The 24,294-nt window shown below is 42.3% G+C and overlaps 1 protein-coding gene across 1 annotated transcript in view; it reads right to left on the bottom strand.

The window, feature by feature from the left end:
- CLIC3 (chloride intracellular channel 3) overlaps positions 1-24,294 on the bottom strand; it is a 53,148-nt gene that overhangs the window by 5,061 nt on the left and 23,793 nt on the right. The window contains exons 2-5 of the mRNA XM_073599944.1: positions 12,235-12,344; positions 8,132-8,257; positions 3,610-3,716; positions 1,247-1,422 (exon numbers count right to left, since the gene is read on the bottom strand). Coding sequence (XP_073456045.1) covers positions 1,247-1,422; positions 3,610-3,716; positions 8,132-8,257; positions 12,235-12,344 — 519 coding nt within the window. The remainder of the gene's footprint in view (positions 1-1,246; positions 1,423-3,609; positions 3,717-8,131; positions 8,258-12,234; positions 12,345-24,294) is intronic.

Genomic DNA, 24,294 nt, shown 5'->3' with positions numbered 1-24,294 from the left:
CACCAAAAGAAAGCTCTATTTGTGGGAAAAAAAGGACATCAATTTTGTTTGGGAGCCACGTCGCACGACCGCGCAATTGTCAGTTAAAGCGGCGCAGTGCCGAATCACAAAAAGTGCTCTGGTCTTTGGCCAGCCAAATGGTCTGGGGCTTAAGTGGTTAATAGACAAGCTCCTTGCTTACCTCCCTCTAAGCTCCCTCCCCAACACAAATTTTCAGCTGCTGTTATCTCATGTGTCACTTGTCAGAGGTTATCATGCTGATAACAGAGGAAGGAGCAGCAGAAAGACACGGGACTTATGCCGTGTACACACGGTCGGACTTTTCAGCTACAAAAGTCCGACAGCCCGTCCGACAGACTTTCGACGGACTTTTGTCGGACTTGCGGCGGACTTTCTAATGAACGGACTTGCCTACATACGATCACACAAAAGTAGGACGGATTCATACGTGATGACGTACACCGGACTAAAATAAGGAAGTTGATAGCCAGTAGCCAATAGCTGCCCTAGCGTGGGTTTTTGTCCGTTGGACTAGCATACAGATGAGCGGATTTCTGGGTCCGGCGTTGTTACGACGTAAAGATTTGAAACATGTTCCAAATCGAAAGTCCGTCAGATTTGTGGCTGTAAAAGTCCGCCAAAAGTCCGGGGAAGCCCACGCACGATCGGATTGTCCGCCGGATTTGCTCCGTCGGACTTTTGTAGACGAAAAGACCGACCGTGTGTACGCGGCATTAGAGCTTTGGAGAGAGAGAAGTAAACACTACAAATATATGTGCTTACATTTCCTGAATGAGGTTTACAACCATATTAAGCAAAGTCCATATTTTATATGCACGTGTATTTCTAAAGCTATTTCTACATAACAAAATTTTTTTTTTTTTTTAAATTTAACACTGTAGCACCTGAAAAGTCCCAGTCGTAATTTCATGCTATATTAATGTTGGATAGAGTGTAAAAGGGTTTTAATCCTTTGTGGGGTTTACTTCATTGTCACTGGCACAGAAAGTAATGAGAAAAAAATGCAAAATGTCAAAGTTTTCTCTAGAAAAGAAGGCGATGCATGATCTTTCAATGGTGGCAGCTGTTCTACTCTAACCAAACCAAAAAAGAAGCCATGGGCTCACTCAACCTACTATGCTCCATGTATGATTAAAATGGTACTTTTGGCTGAACTTCCCCTTTAAAATGAGAAAATACATGACATTTAGTATTCAAAGAATTAAAAGATGTATTTCCCACTCACATTAATGATGTTGAGTTTAGGCAGGAGGTTACAGTCTGGAAGTGTCAGTTCATCTCCATCCAAGAACTTCCTCTTGGATTCGGTCATTTTAGGGTCTTTGGCCAACTCATGTGGTAGTGGAGTCAACATGTAACGGTCTAGGAGTAGAAATGAGCGCAGCAAATTCTTTTGGAGATCTGGAAAAAAAAAAAAATAGGACATATTCCATCGTAATTTTTGCAATATCAACCATAAAAAAAAAAATATTTATTGTATTTTCTTCTATATATATTGTTTGTAGAACTGAAAAAAGGAGCCCTATTACCGCCAAAACATGATGTTTTTTTTTAAGAACCTTGCTATTAATAAAATGTTTCAGGACTTTTTACTGCTCAGGCATGAAAAAGGTCATCTTCCATGGGGGCCTTACAGCCTGTCACTGCACTGACCGGGAGAGAATATACAGTCCCTTGAAAAAGTATTCACACCACTTGAAATTGTCCACATTTTGTCATGTTACAATCAAAAACATAAATGTATTTTATAGGGATTTTATGTGATAGACCAACACAATTGTGAAGTGGAAGTAAAATGATAAATGGTTTTAAATTTTTTTTACAAATAAGTAAAGTAAAGTGAAAAGTGTGGTTTGTATTTGTATTCAGCCCCCCTGAGTCAATACTTTGTAGAACCCCCTTTCACTGCAATTACAGCTGCAGGTCTTTTTGGGGATGTCTCTACCAGCTTTGCACATCTAGAGAGTGAAAATGTTGCCCATTCTTCTTTGCAAAATAGCTCAAGCTCTGTCAGATTGGATGGAGAGCATCTGTACAGCAATTTTCAAGTATTGCCACAGATTCTCAATTGGATTTAGGTCTGGACTTTGGGCCATTCTAACACATGGATGTGCTTTGATCTAATCCATTCCATTGTAGCTCTGGCTGTATTAGGGTCGTTGTCCTGCTGGAAGGTGAACCTCTGCCCCAGTCTCAAGCCTTTTGCAGACTCTAATGCCCTGTACACACAAGCGGAATTTCTGTCAGAAAAATCTTGGATGGTTTTTCCGGCAGAATTCCACTCAAGCCTGGCTTGCATACACACGGTCACACAAAAGTTCTCTGAACTTTCGACCATCAAGAACGCGGTGACGTACAACAAGCCGAGCCGAGAAAGTGAAGTTCAATGCTTCCGAATTGCATACAGACGAACACATTTTCGGATAGGAACTTTTTTTTTTTTTCATAACAGGTTTTCTTCTAAGATTGCCCTGTATTTGGCTCCAACCATCTTCCCATCAACTCTGACCAGCTTCTCTGAAGAAAAGCATCCCCACAACATGATGCTGCCACCACCCTGTTCTCCTGGTGGGGATGGTGTGTTCAGGGTGATGTTAGTGGTGGTGTTAGTTTCCCGCTACACACAGTGTTTTGCTTTTAGGCCAAAAAGTTCAATTTTGGTCTCATCTGACCAGAGCACCTTCTTCCACATGTTTGCTGAGTCCCCCACATGGCTTCTCGCAAAAACTGCAAATGGGACTTCTTATGGCTTTCTTTCAACGATGGCTTTTTTCTTGCCACTTCCATAAAGGCCAGATTTGTGGAGTGTACGACTAATAGTTGTCCTGTGGACAGATTCTCCCACCTGAGCTGTGGATCTCTGCAGCTCCTCCAGATGGATGATGGATTGAATGAACAGTGTTTTGTGAGATCTTCAAAGCCTGGAATATTTTTTTATAACCCAACCCTGCTTTAAACTTCTCCACAACTTTATCCCTGACCTGTCTGGTGTGTTCCTTGGCCTCCATAATGTTGTTTGTTCACTGAGGTTTTCTAACAAACCTCTGAGGGCTTCACAGAACAGCTGCATTTGTACTGAGATTAAATTACACACGGGGGGGATTTTAGTTTACTAATTCGGTGACTTCGGAAGGCAATTGGTTCAACTAGATTTTAGTTAAGGGTATCAGAGTAAAGGGGGCTGAATACAAATGCACGCCGCACTTTTCAGATATTTATTTGTAAAAAATTTGAAAAGCCATTCATCATTTTCCTTCCACTTCACAATTATGTGCCACTTTGTGTTGGTCTATCACATAAAATCCCAATAAAATACATTTACGTTTTTGGTTGTAACATGACAACATTTGGAAAGTGTTAAGGGGTATGAATACTTTATCAAGGCACTGTATGAGTGAATAACTGCACACACACACCTATCTCTGACAGGTAAACCATGCCTTAATTATTAAAACAACCATAAAGTGGACTTTCAGATTGTTATAAACTTTATTTTTAATATGTTGTTCTATAATTTTTAATGTTGTATTTATGATACAATAATAAATGTATTATTATTATATTATGTTATATAATGTGTATACTTACGGTCTTCATGGGCTGGTAATTGGTTCTTGATGTATGCAGAAAATTTATGGAAAACATCATTCCCTGCTGTGGTGGATTCCTTGTATTTAGGTGTCATGCTAGGATAACTGTAATAAAGAAATAATAATTGCCATATTGTAGTAAAGATTTTGGAGCATAAGCATATAGGATTCTATAAGCATTTAGCAAGAACTTCAGCACCTTCACTCTATCAGTCCTGACTCCATAGTGCAACAACAACATTGTAGAGTAGAGAATGTAAAGTAATGACAGTAGTTTTAACACAGTGGGGGAGATTTACTAAAGCTCGTGCACTCAGAATCTGGTGTAGCTGTGCATGGTAGCCAATCAGCGTCTAACTTTAGCTTGTTTGACAATAAAACCTGGAAGCTGATTGGTTTCTATGCAGACCTGCACCAAATTTTGCACGCTCCAGATTTAGTAAATAACCCATAGGGGGTTATGTACGAAAGGCAAATCCACTTTGCACTACAAGTGCAGTAGATCTGAAATGAGGTGAAGCTCTGCTGATGTTATTATCCAATCATGTGCAAGCTTAAATGCTGTTTTTTATTTTCCTTGCATATCCCCCTCGGATTTACAACAACTGCACTTTCGGTGTAATTTCAAGTGCACTTTGCACTTGCCTTTCGTAAATAACCCCCATTGGATAAGTACTTATTTGAAGTCAGCAGCTACAGTGTTTGCAGCTGCTGACTTTTAATTTTTTTTTTTTAATGACGGAATCCCGCTTTAAGGGTTCCTAGATGCCCCCTAGCTGCAGCCAAAATTTGGGGTCTCTGGACCCAAAGGGTCCCGAAATGACATTGCTGCAGATGGACACAGTTGGCAGAATTTGAGGCCCCGTATCTCGGGGCCACTTGGTGCAAGGAACCACAAATTTGGTGTGCAAACCCAGTGGAACTAGCACTACATTATATCCAAAGCTGGGGTTCCTAGCACCAAGTGGTCCCAAGATACGGGGCCCCAAAGTTGGTTCGGAAAATGTCAAGCACTTTTCTGCAGCAGAGAATGACATTTTCCGAACCGACTTTGGGGCCCAGTATCTCGGGGCCACTTGGTGTTAGGAACCCCAGCTGGATATGTTATAGTGCTAGTTCCATCGGATTTGGGGTTCCTAGCACCAAGTGGCCCCAAAGTCGGTTTGGAAAATGCCATTCACTGCTGCAGAAAAGTGCTTGACTCGAGTATAAGCCGAGGGGGGCATTTTCAGCACAAAAAAATGTGCTGAAAAACTTGGCTTATACTCGAGTATATACGGTATATTATATTCAATTTTGTGCATGCAGCAACCCACGATTTATTATTCGGTTTGTTTATTAGGCCTATCTTTATAATTTTGAGGGTTATCACTTCGTAGCGCAGGAGTTAGGCTCCTTTCACACTAACCCGTTTTTTGATGCATTTTGCTTTTTGCAGAAATGCATGGGAATTTTTTAACATGGGTTCCTATGGAACATGTTCACATCAATGCATTTTTGTACCTCTGCGTTTTTGGAAAGGGTCAGGGAGATTTTTTCATGCAAAATGCAGCGTTTTGCATGTAATAGAATTCAATGGACCATCATCAAAAACGCTAGTACAGTGTTTTTGCTGCGTTTTTGACGCGTTTTGCGTTTTTGGCGTTTTTTGGGGTTTTTTAAGATTGTATACAGTAAAAAAAAAAAACTGTAAAAAAAAAAAAACAAAACGCGGCAAAAAAGGCTGTAAAAATGCTGCAGAAACGCTGCTCAAACGTGGCAAGCACCACAAAAAAACACTGCAGAAACACTCAAAAGCAACATGCATAGGTGTGAATCGAGACTTATTCACTAATGCATGCAAAAAAAATTGCTTTCTGGAAGCGTCTTTGACCAAAGTAGTGGTAGCACTGCATATTAGCACATTATGACAGATTCATCCTAGAAAGAAGCCCTCCAGCGCTCTCAATGGACGGATTACTCCAGTGGGCTGTCTATTCAGAGTGCAGTGTGCATGCGCTGGTGACACCACCGACTATTTCAAATGTCTATCTCCTAAACGTCACGGTACCTACAGCTAGGCATTATTATAGGCTTACCCGAAGTACAAATCATAAAGCTGAGTTTACTACCGCTTTAAAGTTTTATATTTCTCAGATCACTTCTCCTGGGTTTAGAAAATGTAAACGCAGGTGTGTTAGTGTGAATGAGGCCAAACAATGAAGAGTACAGGGACAAATAAAAATCGCTTTTTCTGTATTGGTCCCAGCAAGCACTATGAAAATCTGCAACAAGCTGCATTTTACAAGCATTTCAACCTCCAGATAAACTAGTTATGAGCATGAAAACGCACGTGAATAGGCCTGCAAAGTTCAAGGTTGGCAGCAAGGGAAAAGGAGGAGATGAACTAAAATGCAAATTATGAAATGCATACAAAAATAAGTGGCACCTGCCATGGCTATAAACAGGATTTAGGCCTAGCTCACACCTATGCATTTCTTGCATTTTCAGTTTTGCAGAATCACACTACAGTTCATTTAACATGGTTTCCTATGGATGTAGTTCACATCTGTGCATTTTATGGAAATAGCTGGGGATTTTTTTCTGGTTTTTGGTTCCATAGGAGGTTATGTACGAAAGGCAAATCCACTTTGCACTACAAGTGCAAAGTGCACTTGAAATTGCACTGAAAATGCACATGGAAGTGCAGTCGCTGTAGATCCGAGGGGGACATGCAAGAAAATAAAAAACAGCATTTTAGCTTGCACATGGTAGGGGAAGCTCTGCTGATTTTATTATCCAACCATGTGCAAGCTAAAATGCTGTTTTTTTTCTTCCTTGCATGTCCCTCTCGGATCTACAGCGACTGCACTTCCATGTGCGCTTTCAGTGCAATTTCAAGTGCACTTTGCAATTGTAGTGCAAAGTGGATTTGCCTTTCGTAAATAACCCCCATAGACTTCAATGGATAAAAAATGTGTTTTGCAAAATGCACCTGCAATATGCAAACTGCAACCTGCATAGGTGTAAACCAGGCCTTAGGCTGGATTCACACCTATGCATTTTTAGTGCTTTTTGCATTTTGCAGATTTGCACTACAAAACGTGTTCCGTAGGAAACCATGGTGAATGGACTGTAGTGCAAATCTGTAAAATGCAAAAAGCACTAAAACTGCATAGGTGTGAATCAGGCCTGGTTCACACCTATGCAGTTTTTGTGCTTTTTGCACTGCAGTCCATTTAACATGGTTTCCTATGGAATACATTCTAAATGCAAATCTGCAAAATGCACTAAAAATGCATTGGTGTGAACCAGGCCTTAGGGCTCATTGGCACTATGTGACGTTTTGCAAACTGGATCAACGCAGGTCACTGCTAGGGCACATAGAAAATAATTGTTTTTTATGTGCCTTGTTCAGGCCTGATTCACACCTATGCATTTTTAGTGCTTTTTGCATTTTGCAGATTTGCACTACAGTCCATTTAACATGGTTTCCTATGGAACACGTTCTGTAGTGCAAATCTGCAAAATGCAAAAAGCACTAAAAATGCATAGGTGTGAATCAGGCCTAAGGCTCGATTCACACCTATGCATGTTGCTTTTGAGCGTTTTTGGAGGTTTTTTTTTCATGCTTGCCACGTTTTTGAGCAGCGTTTTTGTGGCGTTTTTGCCGCGATTTGCGTTTTGCGGTTTTTTTTTTACAGTTTTTTTTTACAGTCTAAAAAAAAAATTAAAAAAAAAACAAAAAACAAAAAACGGCAAAAACGCATCAAAAACGCTGCAAAAACGGTGCACTTGCGTTTTTGATGCTTGTCCATTGAATTCTATTACATGCAAAACGCTGCATTTTGCATGAAAAAAAGTCCCTGACCCTTTCCAAAAATGCAGAGAAACAAAAAGGCATTGATGTGAACATGTTCCATAGGAACCCATGTTAAAAAATTCCCGTGCATTTCTGCAAAATGCAAAATGCATCAAAAAACGCGCTAGTGTGAATGGAGCCTTACACCACAATGCTGGTGTGATGTTTGGTGCGTTGCAGTACGGAAAATTGCTGCATGTCTGCATTTTTCCACACCGTACTGGATGGCACACCATATCACCACACAGCAACGGTACAGAACACTGAGCTTCCCAGTGAATGACTGTGCAGTGGGGGCGTGTTAGGACAATTCTGATCATTGGAGGAGAGCACACTAAGTTCCCAGCATGGCTGGAGAACTGACCACTGTGTGTTGTCCTGCTTATCGTGGTCAGTTTTTAATAAGAAAGCAGAGGGACTGGCAGGAACACCAGGGATTTCACATAAAGGAAGCAATACAAAGAGAACAGGAGACTTTCTCATACAAGTACATGGTACAGCAGCCACGTAACGATTGCTTTAAGGAAACACACATCAATGTAGAAAAAAAAGGCTCTCTAACGCGCATGTGTGCTATCATTTTTACCATGTCCTGGCAGATCTTGGTTGGCTGGGCATGCTAGGATTGGTAGCTCAGTGTCAGCAACTAGCAGGCCTCCCGCCCGGGACTTTGTCTTACCTTGGGGGCACCAAGATCTCCTCCAGAAACTCTTCGATTTTATTGGTGTCTGTTTTGACCTCAGTGTCGTAGAGGAGAAACGGGGGCTGTGACCCCGGCGCCAAGTCTTTCAAGACCTCCGGTGCCCTTTGTGAAAGAAAATAGAACATAGAGATTTCATTTTTCTTTTTAAACAGTAATAAATTATATATATATATATATATATATATATATATATATATATATATATATATATATATATATAATGACTAATGATACCACAAAGCAACTTATTCACTCCTTGATTATTTCCCACCTTGACTATTGCAACTCTCTCCTTAATGGCCTACCCTTACACAGGCTATCCCCCCTCCAGTCTATTATGAATGCCATTGTTAGTCTAATACACCTCACTAACCGATCCGTGACTGCTGCCCCACTCTGCCAATCCCTTCACTGTCTTCCAATACCCCACCGTGTAAAATTCAAAATGCTAACCACAACATACAAGGCCATTCACAACATCGCCCCCATCTACATCACCAACCTCATCTGCAGATATTGCCTACATCATCCCCTCCGCTCCTCCCAGGACCTCCTGCTCTCTAGCTCCCTTGTTACCTCCTCTCATGCTTGTCTTCAGGACTTCTCCGGAGCCTCTCCCATCCTCTGGAACTCCCTGCCCTGGTATGTCTGCTCACCCCCTAACCTGTCCACCTTTAGGAGATCCCTGAAAACTCACTTATTCAGGAAGCCTATCCCACACTCACCTAACAACTGTCCCCGAGCCACCCCCCCATCAAATCATTCCGAGCAGCTATTACCTTTTGTACCACCACCCCCTCCCTTTAGAATGTAAGCTCTATGAGCAGGGCTCTCCTGTCCCTTCTGTATTGAACTGTATTGTAATTGTGCTGTCCCCCCTCTACATTGTAAAGCGCTGCGTAAACTGTTGGCGCTATATAAATTGTGTATAATAATAAATAAATATATATATATTTATATATACATACACACACACACACACACACAATAGTGTGCCTTCACAGGCTGTTTGGCATTTAATGTATTGCACCAAAGAGCTCTGTCATATGACCTGTGATATAGGTGTTCCTGCTTATGCGAGTGGCACCTTGGGCCCCTTTCAAACATGCGAACCGTTCATTTCATCAGCTCAGTCACGTTTTTTCGAAGCAAAAACGGATGAAGTTTACATTAGTTTTTTATCAGTTTCTTATCAGTTGCTCATTAGTTTCTCATCCATTTTTTTACATCCACTACCAATGCAAAAACGGATGCAAAAATGTGTTTTGATTTCTTTACGGAACAAAAATAGGGCTTTGATTCATTTAAAAAAACAAATGTTGACGGATGCGGATGTAAACTGATGTACATGGATGATCACCTGTTTACATCCGTTTTTCCATAGAGATGCATTGATGTCTGTTTTTCATCCGTCAACGGATGGATGAAAAACGGATCATTGGTCCGCATGTGTGAAAGGGGCCTAAGACTTACATTGGGTCCAGGTGGTCATCAGTCCTAAACCTGAGGTTGTTGGTATCATTGGAGGAACAATAAACAAAGCACGGCCTTCGTGTATAATAAAGAGTCATGGAAGATTGTACTGTAAAAGTGCATCAGAAAGGAAACCTGTGGTCAGAGAAAATACAGGCTGTTACTGCTAACCTCTCCTGAAAATGCTATGTTCCGGGCTGTCATGCTGCTCCAATTCCTTCAGTACTTTCTGACATTGAAAAACAATGCAGAGTTGTAACATCACTGACTTTTTACTCAACATGATTGTGCTGGGTTAATGACTCAAAAGCACTGAAGCCACTGGATCAGCATGGTGTTACACATGCATTGTTTATTTACCTTTAAATAATTTTGTCCTTTTCTCACTCCGTTGCTAGGGGATACTCTATGTCGTTACTCCCACCCTTCTTCATGCTTTAGTCTCCATTCATCACATGTACTGTATTCTGCTGGGGCTAAATACACTATGATTCTTTGAACTAACTGATGTTCATCTGTTCTGATCTGCACAAGTTTTTGGATTAAAGCTTTCTATGATCTGCAAGATGTCATTTGGATCGAGTCACTGTCTGCCAAGCTACTGAGTATGTAAGCACAACTGCATCATTTATAGGCATCACACTTTCAGACCTTAGATTGCTAAAGCAGAACAAGCCTGGCAATCTAGTCTTCTTAGACAGAGGCTGGCAAAAGCAGCCTCCAAAGTGCTTCTTTGAGGCCCATGGATGCGTGTGGTGCGGTAGCACATGTCATTCGCAGACATGCTTTGCTATAAGGCAGCCCACTGAAAAGCACCAATATGTCCCAAAAATCAGATGTGCAAATTTTAAAAGCGCGATGTTGCGTTGCCATGTGCTGCTTTGATGCATTGGGGTGCAATTTAAAATGAACGGCAATGTAACACAGCAACCCATATAACATGCATGATGCGCATTGTGGTAATGAATGCTGTCCTGCAATGCATTCATGTAAATAGGCCCTTAACAAGGTTTGCACTTAGCTTCAAGTGTACCTCTCAGCCTTTTAAAATTTGGAGTTCATCCAAAATGAGTCTGTAAGTTCTCTATGGATGAGTGACTTGGAGGTGGAAAGAGTGAGGTTACTTGTTTGCAGTGAAAGAGAGAAATCTCTGACATAGTATTCACACTACAATATGGCTGCCTACATGAATGACAGGCATCATTTAAAGCAAGTTCAGGCAGACAGGTGAATACAGATAACCTATATACAGTATATATGGGAGCTGTTTTACCTGCCTAAGGAATTGCATTTCTGTTCATCCAGACCTGTGATTTACACAGCTCTGTCACACAGCACAGCCCTATGTAGCAAGGAAGAGGACCTGATCTTTCTATGCTGTTGTTTAACTTTTATGTACAGGTCCCTATAGAGCTGCACAATTAATCGTCAAGAATCGTTATCGTGATTAATCGTCAAGAATCGTTATCGTGATTTTGACTAAAGTGTTTCAGAATTCTTTCTATGCAAAGAATTCTCTTTGCTCTTCTGAAGCCACAGCCCTCAAAAGAAAGGAATAGCAAAACAGGGCAGTCTGCCAAGAAACAAAACATTCTTTATCAGTTGAACTTAAGTATAAACATTGTAACAATTTGACAATGGAATAGACTTTGTGTGTAAGTGAAAAAAGCCACGCTAGAGAATAAAATGGTGGTTGTTGCAATATTTTATGTCACACAGTATTTGCGCAGCGGTCTTTCAAATGCAATTTTTTTGGAAAAAATTACTTTAATGAATTAAAAAAAAAAAATCTAACCAGTAAAGTTAGCCCATTTTTTTTTTGTATAATGTGAAAGATTTTACGTTGCGAGAATCGTGATCTTTTTATTTAAGCAAAAAATTTGTGATTCTCATTTTGGCCAGAATCGTGCAGCTCTAGGTCCCTATACCTGTGTCCCTGGAACTGGACAGTGAAGCAGAACATGGTTGAGCTATTTGTCTGTTACTCTTTAGACCCCCTTTCACACTGGGTCCGCCCGTGCGTTCGCGGTAAAGCGACGCTAGTTTGGCGAAGCTTTACCGCTGTATAAGCAACGCTTTTTGGCCGCTAGTGGGGCGCTTTTAACCCCAAAAAGGGGTTAAAAACTCCCATTTTGCGGCGCTATTAAAGCGCTGCCCATTCATTCCAATGGGCAGGACGTTTTGGGAGTGCTAAATACAGCGCTCCCAAACCGCTCCAAAGATGCTGCTTGCAGGACTTTTTTCCATTCCGCAAGCGCACCCAAAGGCACACTGGAATGAATGGGAAGCGGTTTTCAGGCACTTAGCAAAGGCTATTTCTAGCGCTAAAGCATCTGAAAACCGCCCCAGAGTGAAAGGGGTCTAACTGCTACTTGCATTACAGCACACCTGATTGGCTCCCTGTGCCATTTCTCCCTTTACCAGTCTTAGCTCTTCTGTACAGGGACTGCAAGATGCTGATACCAAGTCATATCAGGTACTTAGAAAATGATGTAATAATGATTACAGAGCTGCATACAGTTGTGTCTGTTATATTTTCCTTGAGTTCAGCTTTAGGTTTCTGCAATAATTTAGAATGTAGATTTTGATCTAAATGGTGTACCTACCTCTTCATGTCCACTGTGGTCAGGGTGAAGGGGCATCCTTTGTGCATGAGGATCATAAATAGCCTTTGGCTAAACGGACAGTTCCCAATACTTTCACCGTCATCGCTGGCCTGTAAGGAGACACAGTTATCAGAACGTGGTCATATACTCCTTAATCATTTACTTCTGTTCATCCAGTCCTGAGATTTACACAGCCATGCCAAAGAAACAGAGAATTTTTACTTGCAGATAGGATGTCCTGTTTATGCAATGCAAACTGCACTTTCTGATATTACGTAGTTTTCTCTGTTTCTGACAGTAAAGCAGAAGGCTAGACAAGCGGAACTTCCCCTTTTGGGTAAAAGTCCGCTTTAAGTACGCCCATGTGAACGAAAATGAAATAAATGTTCCTGACTTTTTTTGTGTGGCAGCATGACATTTCCTCCTTTCTTACCAAGGAGAAAAGGGCTTTCCTGGTGCCTCTAACAGCACATGCCATGTGATTTCACGCATGCACAGATGTGTCACAGGACTTTGGACCTGGTAGAGACCTGCAGAAAATCTATGTGTAGGCAGGTGCAGTGAGTCTGTACTCTACACTGTAGGTGGCGCTCAACCGAAGCACCAATGCAGAAAGGGGAAGAAAGTCACTGTGGTTTTGACGCTGGTGCCTCTTGTGACCTTTGCAGCCATCTTGGGTAAGGGCTGAGCCTATTTCAGGCCCTGTCTCCCTGATTTGGCACACATTATGTGCATGCACCTTTTTTTTGCGGAAACACAGGCACGGCAGCCTATTCATTTGAATGGGCTGCTGTGCCTGCGCAAATGCGGCCCGCAAAAACACATAAGTGTGAATCTAGCTTTAAAGCATAGCTCCCAACTGTCCCTGATTTGGAGCAATGTCCCTCTGTCCCTCATTTTGGTCTGATCTATATAGATTTTTTTAAAATGCACTTTTTATCTATCAAAAAGTGTTTTCCAGCACTAAACCTTTCATCTGATTTCTAAATTGCTGCATTTGTAAATTCCAAAAGCCAATATAAAGGAATAGTAGTGGTAAAAAAGCACTTGTGGGTTTAACCAATCTTGTTTTTTTGTACAATTCTCCTTTAAGGGGATGTGGCAAGGGGTGTGTCCTATGCCTACATACTTTTGCTGATAGGTGTCCCTCATTCCCAACTCAAAAAGTTGGGAGGTATGTTAAAGTCACATAGATATGCACTGAATTAGAGGAACAGAGAAGAACAATTCTTTTTGCATGCTTCTAAGTGAATGTAATGAGCAAATACTGTATGGCTGTCTCCTGTACAAAAAAATTCAAAATTATACATAGAAACAAAACCTTTTAAACATTAACAAATATATACTGTGATCATTATAGACAGATCTTGCCATGGCTATGTTCTTCTAAAATATATTGCCTTAATCCTTTCGGAAGCTGCCAGTAAAACAAATTGGGTCTGGTTGGTGGACTGTGGAACTTCAAGCTATCGCTGTCACTTGGCCCAAGTGACGAGGCCTCATTTTTCAGGAATGTGTGACATCTCTCTGTGGCTGCCTTAGTTTCATTTTTTTCCCTTCAAGAATGTTATGACATATGTTGAATTAAAATCTGAGGAATGACAAACATGCCAAGGGGTGTACTCATTGTGTAATTATTAAGCACCATAATGTCGGCAATGAACACACAAGATCACACCTAGCTGTCCCACCCATGGGGTGCATGCTGCTCCGGAAGGAGGATGCACAACTGGGGTCAGTTGCAAGACTGACTCGATAAACCGGTTAGATCTGAGATCCGGACCTGCACCCACATCGCTTGTCTCCGGCTCGCCTCTGCCTTGGCCGGGGAGACAATGCCTCGTCTGTGTTTTTTTACAGAGATCCAGAAAATCTTGATTTGGGATCTAACCACACTAATCTGCAGTTGTTAAATGTCCTTGAATTTCAAGGACAGTCTCAAGTCTAAAGCATTCCATAGATTATTCTTTTTCTTTTTTTATTCAACAAAAAAAAAAAAAAAAAATGAATTGATTCTCCCCATCCACACATTCAAGGTGGTTGGGGGAAGCCTCTCCGCTGAGCTATTGTATTCTGACAGCAGGGAGACTTCCCAGCCGCCAGAATACACTAATCAGCATTGCCGGCTAAAGCTTGCACCACTGATTAAGCTGCAAAAATCCAAAAGAGCCACTTCTGCACAACCACAGTGCCCGTACATAGATCAAAATTTGGCTGGTCCCTGCTGAACCTGGCCAAATTTCAATTCATGTATGACCAGCTTTAGAGAGTGATCAATTAAAAGTTTTATCCTTAGAAACATTGAGTTTTATTTACTAAAGCTAGGGAGGGCAAAAGTAGTCACAATTCTGTAGAGGAACCAATTAGCTTCTAACCTCAGCTTGTTTAATTAGGCTTTAGCAATAAAACCTGGAAGCTGACTACTTCTGCCCTCTCTAGCTTTAGTAAATAAACCTCATTGTCCCATTGGAACCCCGATCAAATCCCTGATAAAAATCACTTTTTATGTCATTTAATTAGTAATATCTATTGAAGTTGTTTTTTATATTTCTACAGTATATTAAATACATACAGAGATTGTAGCCGGTGAGAACAGTTTACAGAGTGATAAGAGGTGGTGCACGATGCTGTGAAAACTGAGGCTAGCTGTGGGACCTATAGTACGCACAGAAGGTAAAGCGACCAGATTTTCTAAATAAAATCCAGGGACGCCATACTGACCAAGCCCACTTTTAACCATACCCATAAAATCACACCTCCATTTGTAGCTACGCTCACAAAATCACGCCCCCATTTTTAATGCACCCTCAAACAATTGGTCGCACATTTTTTGGAACAAGAGGCAGACATTGAAGGTATAAAGACAAAACATCAAACAAGAGGCACCAAGATGCGTATGCATAATTAGAAGGGATGCCATGAGGATAGCAAGAAGAAAAATGCGCTGACCAGAAAACCGCTGAATGCCTGGGTCTGCAACATTGCTATAAGGACTAACAAATGTGGACAATAAACCCCATGAACATAGAGAGTTTTTGGTGGAAACGACAATAATATAGTCAGAGACTTCTTAGCAACCAGCAACTGTTGAGATAATGAAGACTTTGATCAGGAGTATATAATACCAGCATAGCATGTAGAGTCAGTGCAGGAGTCAGAAATGTATACAGTAATGCACAGAGTGCAATGATCAGGAGTATGTCTTGTAAAAGCAAGAGTACATAGTATGGTAGGCACAAATATGTAACATACAGAGCAACTTCCAGAAATATATAACATACAACAGCAGGTCTATGCACAGCGTAAACATTAGGTCATAAGTATATCCTGACTGTTGCACTCCCAGCATACAGAGTGCAGGGGTAACAAGTACTTAGAAAGACAACGGCACCTTTGATATAATTGTCCTTTAATCAATTCCCACTAAAAACAGTCTACCAATTCACCTTCCTCCCTGCTAAATCAACCATGGGCAAGCTGTACTGTCCTGGTCCTCTGCAGGTAGGTTTGCCACCTTTGTTTTGGCAAAATAAGGGACAAAGGTTGGAATGGGGGGGGGGGGGATATAGGGCGAGATGCTGAACTCTATTTCATGGGCTGGACCATACTGACATCTACACTAAATGATGATGACACCCTCTCTTTGCGCAGTGGGATGAGTCTTCTTGTCCTTGACATCAGCAGCTCTCCCTTTACATCAGAGTCCTATCTTCACATCAAGAGCTCCTTATCTATCAGGCGCCACCCTCTTCACCTCACCCTCGGTCCCCCTTTTTTCACCTCATCCGCAGCCGCTACATGAATGTTGGCCGCCTGTGTTCTAGCAACCAAGAATGCTATAAGGCAGGAGCCACCTGTGTCCTAGCAACCAAGGATGCTAGAAGGCAGGAGCCACCTGTGTCCTAGCAACCAAGGATGCTAGAAGGCAGGAGCCACCTGTGTCCTAGCAACCAAGGATGCTAGAAGGCAGGAGCCACCTGTGTCCTAGCAACCAAGGATGCTAGAAAGCAGGAGCCACCTGTGTCCTATCAACCAAGGATGCTTTAAGGCAGGAGCCACCTGTGTCCTACCAACAGAGGATGCTATAAGGCAGGAGCCACCTTTGTACTAGCAACCAAGGATGCTATAAGGCAGGAGCCACCTGTGTCCTAGCAACCAAGGATGTTATAAGGCAGGAGCCACCTGTTTCCTAGCAACCAAGGATACTAGGTGTCAGGAGGTACCAGCATCCCAGCAACCAAGGATGCTAGACAGCAGGAGCTACCGCCATCCCAGGACACTGGGCGTCTGGAGCTCCCTGCATCCTAGCAACTAATGCAGCCTGCATTGATATAATACATGATGTAGCATGTTAGTTTAAAGCTTGCAATTATCCTGTATTATGGGATGGGTGGCAACCCTACCTACAGGCTGGCATTAGTATCTCTTGCTCATAGACTTGCATGGGGTTACGGAACGCATGCTCACTAAGACCCCCATAGGGGAGACAGAAACACTAGTTTGAAGCATCCTTCCATACATAAAAAAGAACAGATACTGAGAATAACATCATGCATACAGAACAATGGAAGCGCTACTGTCCAGCGCCCATCCATACAGAGTAAGAAAAGAATATTGAGGGTAAACTCAGCATACAGAGCAAGATTAGTGCTACTGTTTGACAATTGTATAGCTTCCAACTGTCCCTGATTTCAAGGGACTGTCCTGTCCCTGATTTGGAACAATGTCCCTCTGTCCCTCTTTCATCCTCATTTGTCCCTCATTTTGATCTGATCTATATAATTGTATATAAAATACACTTTTTATCTTTCCAAAAGTGTTTTCCAGTGCTAAACCTTTCATCCAATTTCTAAATTGCTGCAATTGTAAATTTCAAAAGCCAATATAAAGGAATAGTAGTGGTAAAAAATATCACTTCTGGGTGTAAAGGGTAAGTTCACCTTTACAGAAAAATCTGTAAGGTGAACTTACACAGGACCCCCCCCCCCCCTTCTCACCCCCCCCCCCAGTCCCGCTGGCCTGCAGCGCGGCAATCTCACGTTTTAAGCCCTGCTATAGCCGCCTCACCAGTCTGGAACTTAGAAATCTCCGCAACTTAATCTCCTAAACGTACTCCGTCAGGAGGGACGTTTAAGAGCATTCTAATTGGACGGCGTCGACCAATCAGAACCCGCGTAGCCCGTCCTCTCAGCGGGGAAGAAGACGTGTGAATGCCAAGGGGGTTTCTAAGCCCCGGACCGGTGAGGCGGCTATAGCAGGGCTCAGAATAGAAAATAGCCGTGCTTCAGATCAGCGGGACTGGGGGGGTCCTGTGTGAGTTCACCGTACAGATTTTTCTGTAAAGGTGAACTTACCCTTTAAGTAATCACTTTTTTTGTAGATTCTCCTTTAAGGGGGCATGCCAGGGGGTGTGTTCTATGTCTACTTATTTTTGCTAATAGGTGTCCCTCGTTCCGTCTCAAAAAGTTGGGAGGTATTCTATTGCCATGTCAGTGCACATTACATACCTTGGTGTAATGCAGTGCCATTCATTCTGATTAACATGCATTGTAGTGTGGCATGCTGTCAGAGATTATACTTGAACCTTCTTTTTATAGATTTTGTGTTAGGCATCCCATTAAAATTGGAACTAAACTATGTTATACTTGCCTATGTATCAGCGGTCCGACACCCGTCCCTCACTGGTGCCGGCATCTTTTCCCTGGCTTTTTACAGATGCCGGTCTTCATCCAACTTGATTAGCCAGCTCGGGACGACGTCACTCCCGCATATGTTCCGGAATGTAGCCTAAGCTGCGCATGCACAGCTCAGTGTAAATTGTACAGAAGACTGCGAATGGACAGATAGGTTGAGACATTGCATGTCTCCTCTGCAATTAAGAGCTGCCTGCTCACAGTTTTTTAATATTAGACTTTAGTTCTGCTTTAAGTGGATGGGCTGCCTTAACCAACGTACCTTGACGCATGGCATAAAACACATTACTGTGCTACAATTCAGTGAATGGACCCTAATAATCCAGAATAAAGTTTTGTGTCAGAACTGACAATCTGGGGAGAGGGTAGTGTCATGGCGCGTACACAAGACCGGACTTTACGGCATACTTGGCCCTGCGGACCGTAGTCCGTCGGACAATTCGATCGTGTGTGGGCTCCAGCTGACTTTTTTTCCCCAAAAGTTCAACGGACTTGGGTCCTAGAAATGAAGCATGTTTTAAATCTTTTCGACAGACTCGAGTCTGGTCAAAAAGTCTGCTTGTCTGTATGCTAGTCTGACGGACAAAAACCGACGCTAGGGCAGCTATTGGCTACTGGCTATGAACTTCCTTGTTTTAGTCCGGTCGTACGTCATCACGTACGAATCCGTCGGACTTTGGTTGATCGTGTATAGGCAAGTCCGTTCATTCGGAAAGTCCGCCGAAAAGTCCGCCGGACAAAGTCTGCCATAAAGTCCGCTCGTGTATACGCGGCATTAGATGCACTAGCAGATTTAGATGGATTTCACTAACAAATTAAAGTCAAACTCTAGCTAACACTTTTTTAGCTACAGTTTTTACAGCAACAGGTTTTAAATCCATATGGATTGAGACTGACCATTGTAAGCACCCCTATCATTGTTAAATGGGGGATGCCCACCCAGGACCACCAGGGATGCCCACCCATGGCCAGCAAGGATGCCCACCCATGGCCATCAGAGATGCCCACCTATGACCACTAGGTAAGCCCACTAAAGCCCACCAGGGATGGCAATCATTATCCATGAGGAATGGCACTCTGTGCCCATCAGCGATGCCTGCCAGCACCTCTGATCAGTGCTGCCTATCAGCCCCATCCATCAGTGCTGCCTATACGTGCCCTCCAGTGCCACCTATCAGTGCCACCTATGAGTGCCCATCAGTGCCACTTATCAGTGCCCATCAGTACCGCTTATGAGTGCCCATCAGTGCCGTATATCAGTGTCCATCAGAGCCGCCTATGAGTGCCCATCAGTGCCGTATATCAGTGCCACCTATCAGTGCCGCCTATCAGTGCCCATCAGTGCTGTATATCAGTGCCCATCAGTGCTGCTTATCAGTGCTGCATATAAGTGCCACCTCATCAGTGCCAATCAGTACTGCCTCATCAGTGCAGCCTCATCAGCGAAGGAGAAAACATACTTGTTTACAAAGTTTTGTGTGTTATTACCACATGTATTGTTTAAACTGGTCGTATTGCTTGCAAGTATCTGACATTTTGCAGCCGGTTATAGCCTGCAGGCCACTAGTTACTGTTCAGTCAATATCACAAGTCATAAAGCACCTGCCATCTGCTGAATGTTTTTCCGCTGTAAATGGCACAAGCAGTGAGATCAGACAGCTTGGGCAAATACTTGTACATAGTTCAAGTAACCTTATTTACTTCAGATCTGATCGAGAGAGGACTTTGCCTGCCAATATAGCTGACCACAGAAAGTTAAAGCAATTTTAAATCCAAAAACAAAGAAATAATATATTGCATCTTACCAATCTTTAAAGTGGTATTTATTATTAAAATTATTTAAAAAAAAATAGCCTTTACAACCTCCCTAAATGTGGTGGCTGCATTCATTTGTTTTTTGGCTTTTTTCCTTTATTTTCACCTGGTGACCTGACCAGTAACACACATCCTGTCTTATGCTGGCCTTACACCTGCAGACTTTTGCATGAACATTCAGATGAGAATGTATAATGTTCTCACGTAACGCATAACGTAACGTTATAACATAACTAATATATATCTCTTGCTGAGAGGTTGGGATATCTGTATACAGACTGGGAGGAAGTGGTATATGACGGAAGCACTCAAGCGGAGTGTGGGACGTTCCATGACACTAATATATATCTCTTGTCTGACCATTCAATGATACCTTAATGGACTCCACTGATTTTGAACTGCTTTTCATTCAAGTACCATGTCAATGTCTCATTTTTCTTAGAACAAACATTCAACTCCTGGATTAACTTTGACAAATGCATGCGTTACAATTTTTCTCGCCTGGAGCAAATGTAACAATTAGAAATGTGTTTGTTCTCATTAGATTCAACAAAAAATTTCCATCCCTGTCCTTCGATTTTATTCACTTGTCTGGTCAACATCTGGTCAACAGTTGTTGAATTATCCCCTTTAACTCTGATGCCTCGTACACACGATCGGACTTTCCGACAACAAAACCGTGGATTTTTGTTCGAAGGATGTTGTCCCCAACTTGTCTTGCATATACACGGTCACACAAATCTTGGCCAACAATTCCGAATGTAGTGACGTACAAGACGTACGTGATATCTCCATTACAGACGTATATCTCCGGCTCGTACTTAATTCCGAGCATGCGTGGACTTTTGTCCCACGGACTTGTGTACACACGATCGGGAAGTCTGAAAAAAACATTTGTTGGCAGAAAATTTGAGAACCTGCTAGCCAACATTTGTTGGCAGAAAGTCCGACAACAAATGTTCGATGGAGCATACACATGGTCAGACTTTCAGCCAACAAGCTCACATCCAACATTTGTTGCCGGAAAATCCGATCGTGTGTACGGGGCATTGGTTAACCAATTTCCTAGTAAAATTCTATAGGTGTAGGGCCAGTTTTAGGGTGTCTACACTCTGGAATGAGGAGCAATGGAGACACCTTTGGACATCAGGACTGACAATCTGGGGAGAGGGTAGTGTTAGATCCACTAGCAGATTTAAATTGATTTCACTAACAAATTGATGTCAAACTCTAGCTAACACTTTTTTAGTTACAGTTTTTACAGGATCAGATTTTAAACTCATATGAATTGAGACTGACCATTGTAAGCACCCCTATCATTGTTAAATGGTTTGTCCCAACCCTCCAACTGCCATTTTTGTTACTAGATGGTGATAATAAAGGAAAAAAGCCTAAAAACATAAAAACTATTGCAGCAGCCACATCTAAGAATTGTCAGGCTACAATATGTTACATTTTTGTTTTTGGGTTTAATACCGCTTTAAAGTAAACCAGTGCTGCATTGAACCACTTCCCGCCCGGCCTATAGCAGAATGACAGCCGGGAAGTGGTTCAGTTATCCTGACTGGGTGTCACATGATGTCCAGCAGGATAAGCCGCAATCGGTGGTGTGGTGTGTCAGTCTGACACATCGCATCTCCAATCTAGGTAAGGGCCTCTGACGGAGGTGTCCAATCACAGCTGATCACAGTGTAAACAGGAAAAGCCATGTATCGGCATTTCCTCTACTCCCACTGACATACACGAGTAGAGGAGAGATCGGCTACTCTACTGACAAGGGGGTCTGCACTGATTGATTATCAGTGCAGCCCCCCGAAGATGCCCACCCAGGGCCACCAGGGATACCTACCCATGGCCACCAGGAATGCCCACCTATGGCCAGCAAGGATGCCCACCCATGGCCACCAGGGATGCCCACCCATGAACACCAGGTAAACCCACTAGAGCCCACCAGGGATGGCAATCATTGCCCATTAGGGATGGCACTCTGTGCCCATCAGTGATGCCTGTCAGCACCTCTGATCAGTGCTGTCTATCAGTGCCATCTATCAGTGCCGCCCATCAGTGGCCACCAATGCCCATCAGTGCCGCCTATACGTGCCCTCATGTGCCACCTATCAGTGCCACCTATCAGTGCTCTATCAGTGCCGCCTAGGAGTGCCCATCAGTGCCACCTATCAGTGCCCATCAGTGTTGTATATCAGTGCCACCTATCAGTGCTGCATATAAGTGCCACCTCATCAGTGCCAATCAGTACTGCCTCATCAGTACCCATCAGTGAAGGAGAAAACGTACTTATTTACAAAGTTTTGTAACAGAAACAAAGAAAACCTTTTTTTTTTCGCTCTTTTTTTATTTGTAGTGCAAAAAATAAAAACCCCAGAGGTGATCAAATACCACCAAAAGAAAACTCTATTTGTTGGGCACAGCGTCGCATGAACGCACAATTGTAATTCCAAATGTGAGAGCGTTGAAAGCTGAAAATTGGTCTGGGCAGGAAGGTATATAAGTGCCCTGTATTGAAGTGGTTAAAGTGCTGCCTACTTTCAACCACAACAAGCTTCCTGCTGCTCTATTACCCAAAAAACTTCTTCTGTGGTCCTCTCTGATTTAGTTTAACTTTATTGTGACCCAACTTCCTGTGACTTTCAAGGCTTAGCCCCGCCAACTTCCATTTCAGTGCCCAATGAGACTTTTTCAGGACCCAATAAAAGCACTCTCATTGGACAGAAAAATGGCAGTTTGCGGAGCTTAGCCAGAAAAAATAAAGCCCCAAATCTGTCCTTGTATTGTCTTCTCACAAACCCCAGCTGGAGGTGGACTGAAGAGGGGAGGTTCTGTATGGTTCACACAATCTGATTTCTCACATCAGCTGTTTTACATAAAGCGTAATTAATTGCAAGTTTATAAATGGAAACGGAAGTCTTCCTGTAAAGTTATTTTCCATTGTCATATATTCCAACAAGAAGAGTAAAGAGCCCGCATAAACCTCATCCAGGGAGGGTCCCCTAAATGAGTCATTTAATTAGAGGCGTCATCCTTAATTGTTCTCACCACACCCTCCGACGGCGCATTCTAATGCCAAACCAGAAACCATGGTGCCAGTTGTACTGCCCATCTTATACAGCAGAAGCTTTGTCTACCTTATGTTATCAAGCATATAGGAGAGTAATGGTGTGCTTGTATATAAATATAATACAGATTCTTTCATAGCTAACACATTGTTGTGAAATCTGCACGTTGTATATGAGAAGGATACATGTCCTGGCCAGCAAATTCGACTGCCTTCCAATGACATAACTTGATTTTTCCAAGTGGCAATCATTAAAAACATGTCTTGAATTTGAATTCTGATGCACAGCTAAATGTTGAAATTAGACTTGCAGTGGGAGGTTCTGGCCTGCAATCTGATGGGTAGGAGTGGGAGGGGCTTAGTTGGTCTGCACAGAAAGGAGATGTCGCCATTGTGGTGATTTGCTTTTGTAGTCTAAAGGGCAAGCAGGAGGCAAGGAAGTGTTGTCACCATCTCTGTGCAAAGCCATTTGGCACAGTAGGGATGGGGGCTCTCAAAAATGCAACCATTTTGCTAATAGGATAATAGCAATGTATTAATTAAACAATTAATACTCATTAACTGTTTGGCTGGAAGGGACCTTTTAGCCACCAAAAATTTGATTCTGGCCATGATGAGGTCCACCCAGTACCACCCCACCTTCATATCCTACATTAGGTTACATATACTTTATATATATTCAGCTGTTCCCATCATTGTTATCCAGGTTATATTGGCACAGAATTGCTTTTTATGTACTAAGCTCCTCATTTTAAATTAGGATAAAGAGAGGAGACAATAGCTCCCAACTGTCCCTGATTTCAAGGGACTCATTTGGACCAAAGTCCCTCTGTCCCTCTTTCCTCCTTAATTGTCCCTCATTTTGGTCTGATCTATATACCGTGTTACCCCAAAAATAAGACTGGGCCTTATATTAATCTTGGCTTAAAAAAAAACACACTAGGGCTTATTTTCAGGGGATGTCTTCTTTAGATACGGTATGTACAATAATCTGCATTTATTCAAATACAGGAAAATTGGGAAAAAATAAAATAAATATCCTGATCCTTTAAAGCATGATAGACAGCATAGCGCTTGTGCTGTGTCATTTACCCCTCTCTATGTTCTAAAAAACCTGAAATAAAAAATTAAAATGTTTTTTAAAAAGTTCCTGTGTCCCCTGTCTTCTCTCGTCCTCTCCCCCTGTCAGCTCAGGAGTCAGCATTATGAAATTCTGTAATTCCAAAACCTTGGTTAAAGTCTTTGTAAAATTATGTAATCAGTTGTGTAAACAGATTATATAATGGGCAGTTTGTCACCTTGTGTAACTTTATTGTGGAAAATACCTTATTAACCACTTCAGCCCCGGAAGATTTGGCTGCTCATTGACCAGGCCATTTTTTGCGATATGGCACTGCGTCGCTTTAACTGACAATTGTGCGGTCGTGCGAAACACAATTGACATCCTTTTTTTTCCCACAAATAGAGCTTTCTTTTAGT

This window comes from Aquarana catesbeiana, linkage group LG09, assembly GCF_042186555.1.
Source record: "Aquarana catesbeiana isolate 2022-GZ linkage group LG09, ASM4218655v1, whole genome shotgun sequence".
Taxonomy (NCBI): domain Eukaryota; kingdom Metazoa; phylum Chordata; class Amphibia; order Anura; family Ranidae; genus Aquarana; species Aquarana catesbeiana.
The sequence above is the reverse complement of the archived record's forward strand: the minus strand, read 5'-3'. Positions and strand labels throughout refer to the sequence as shown.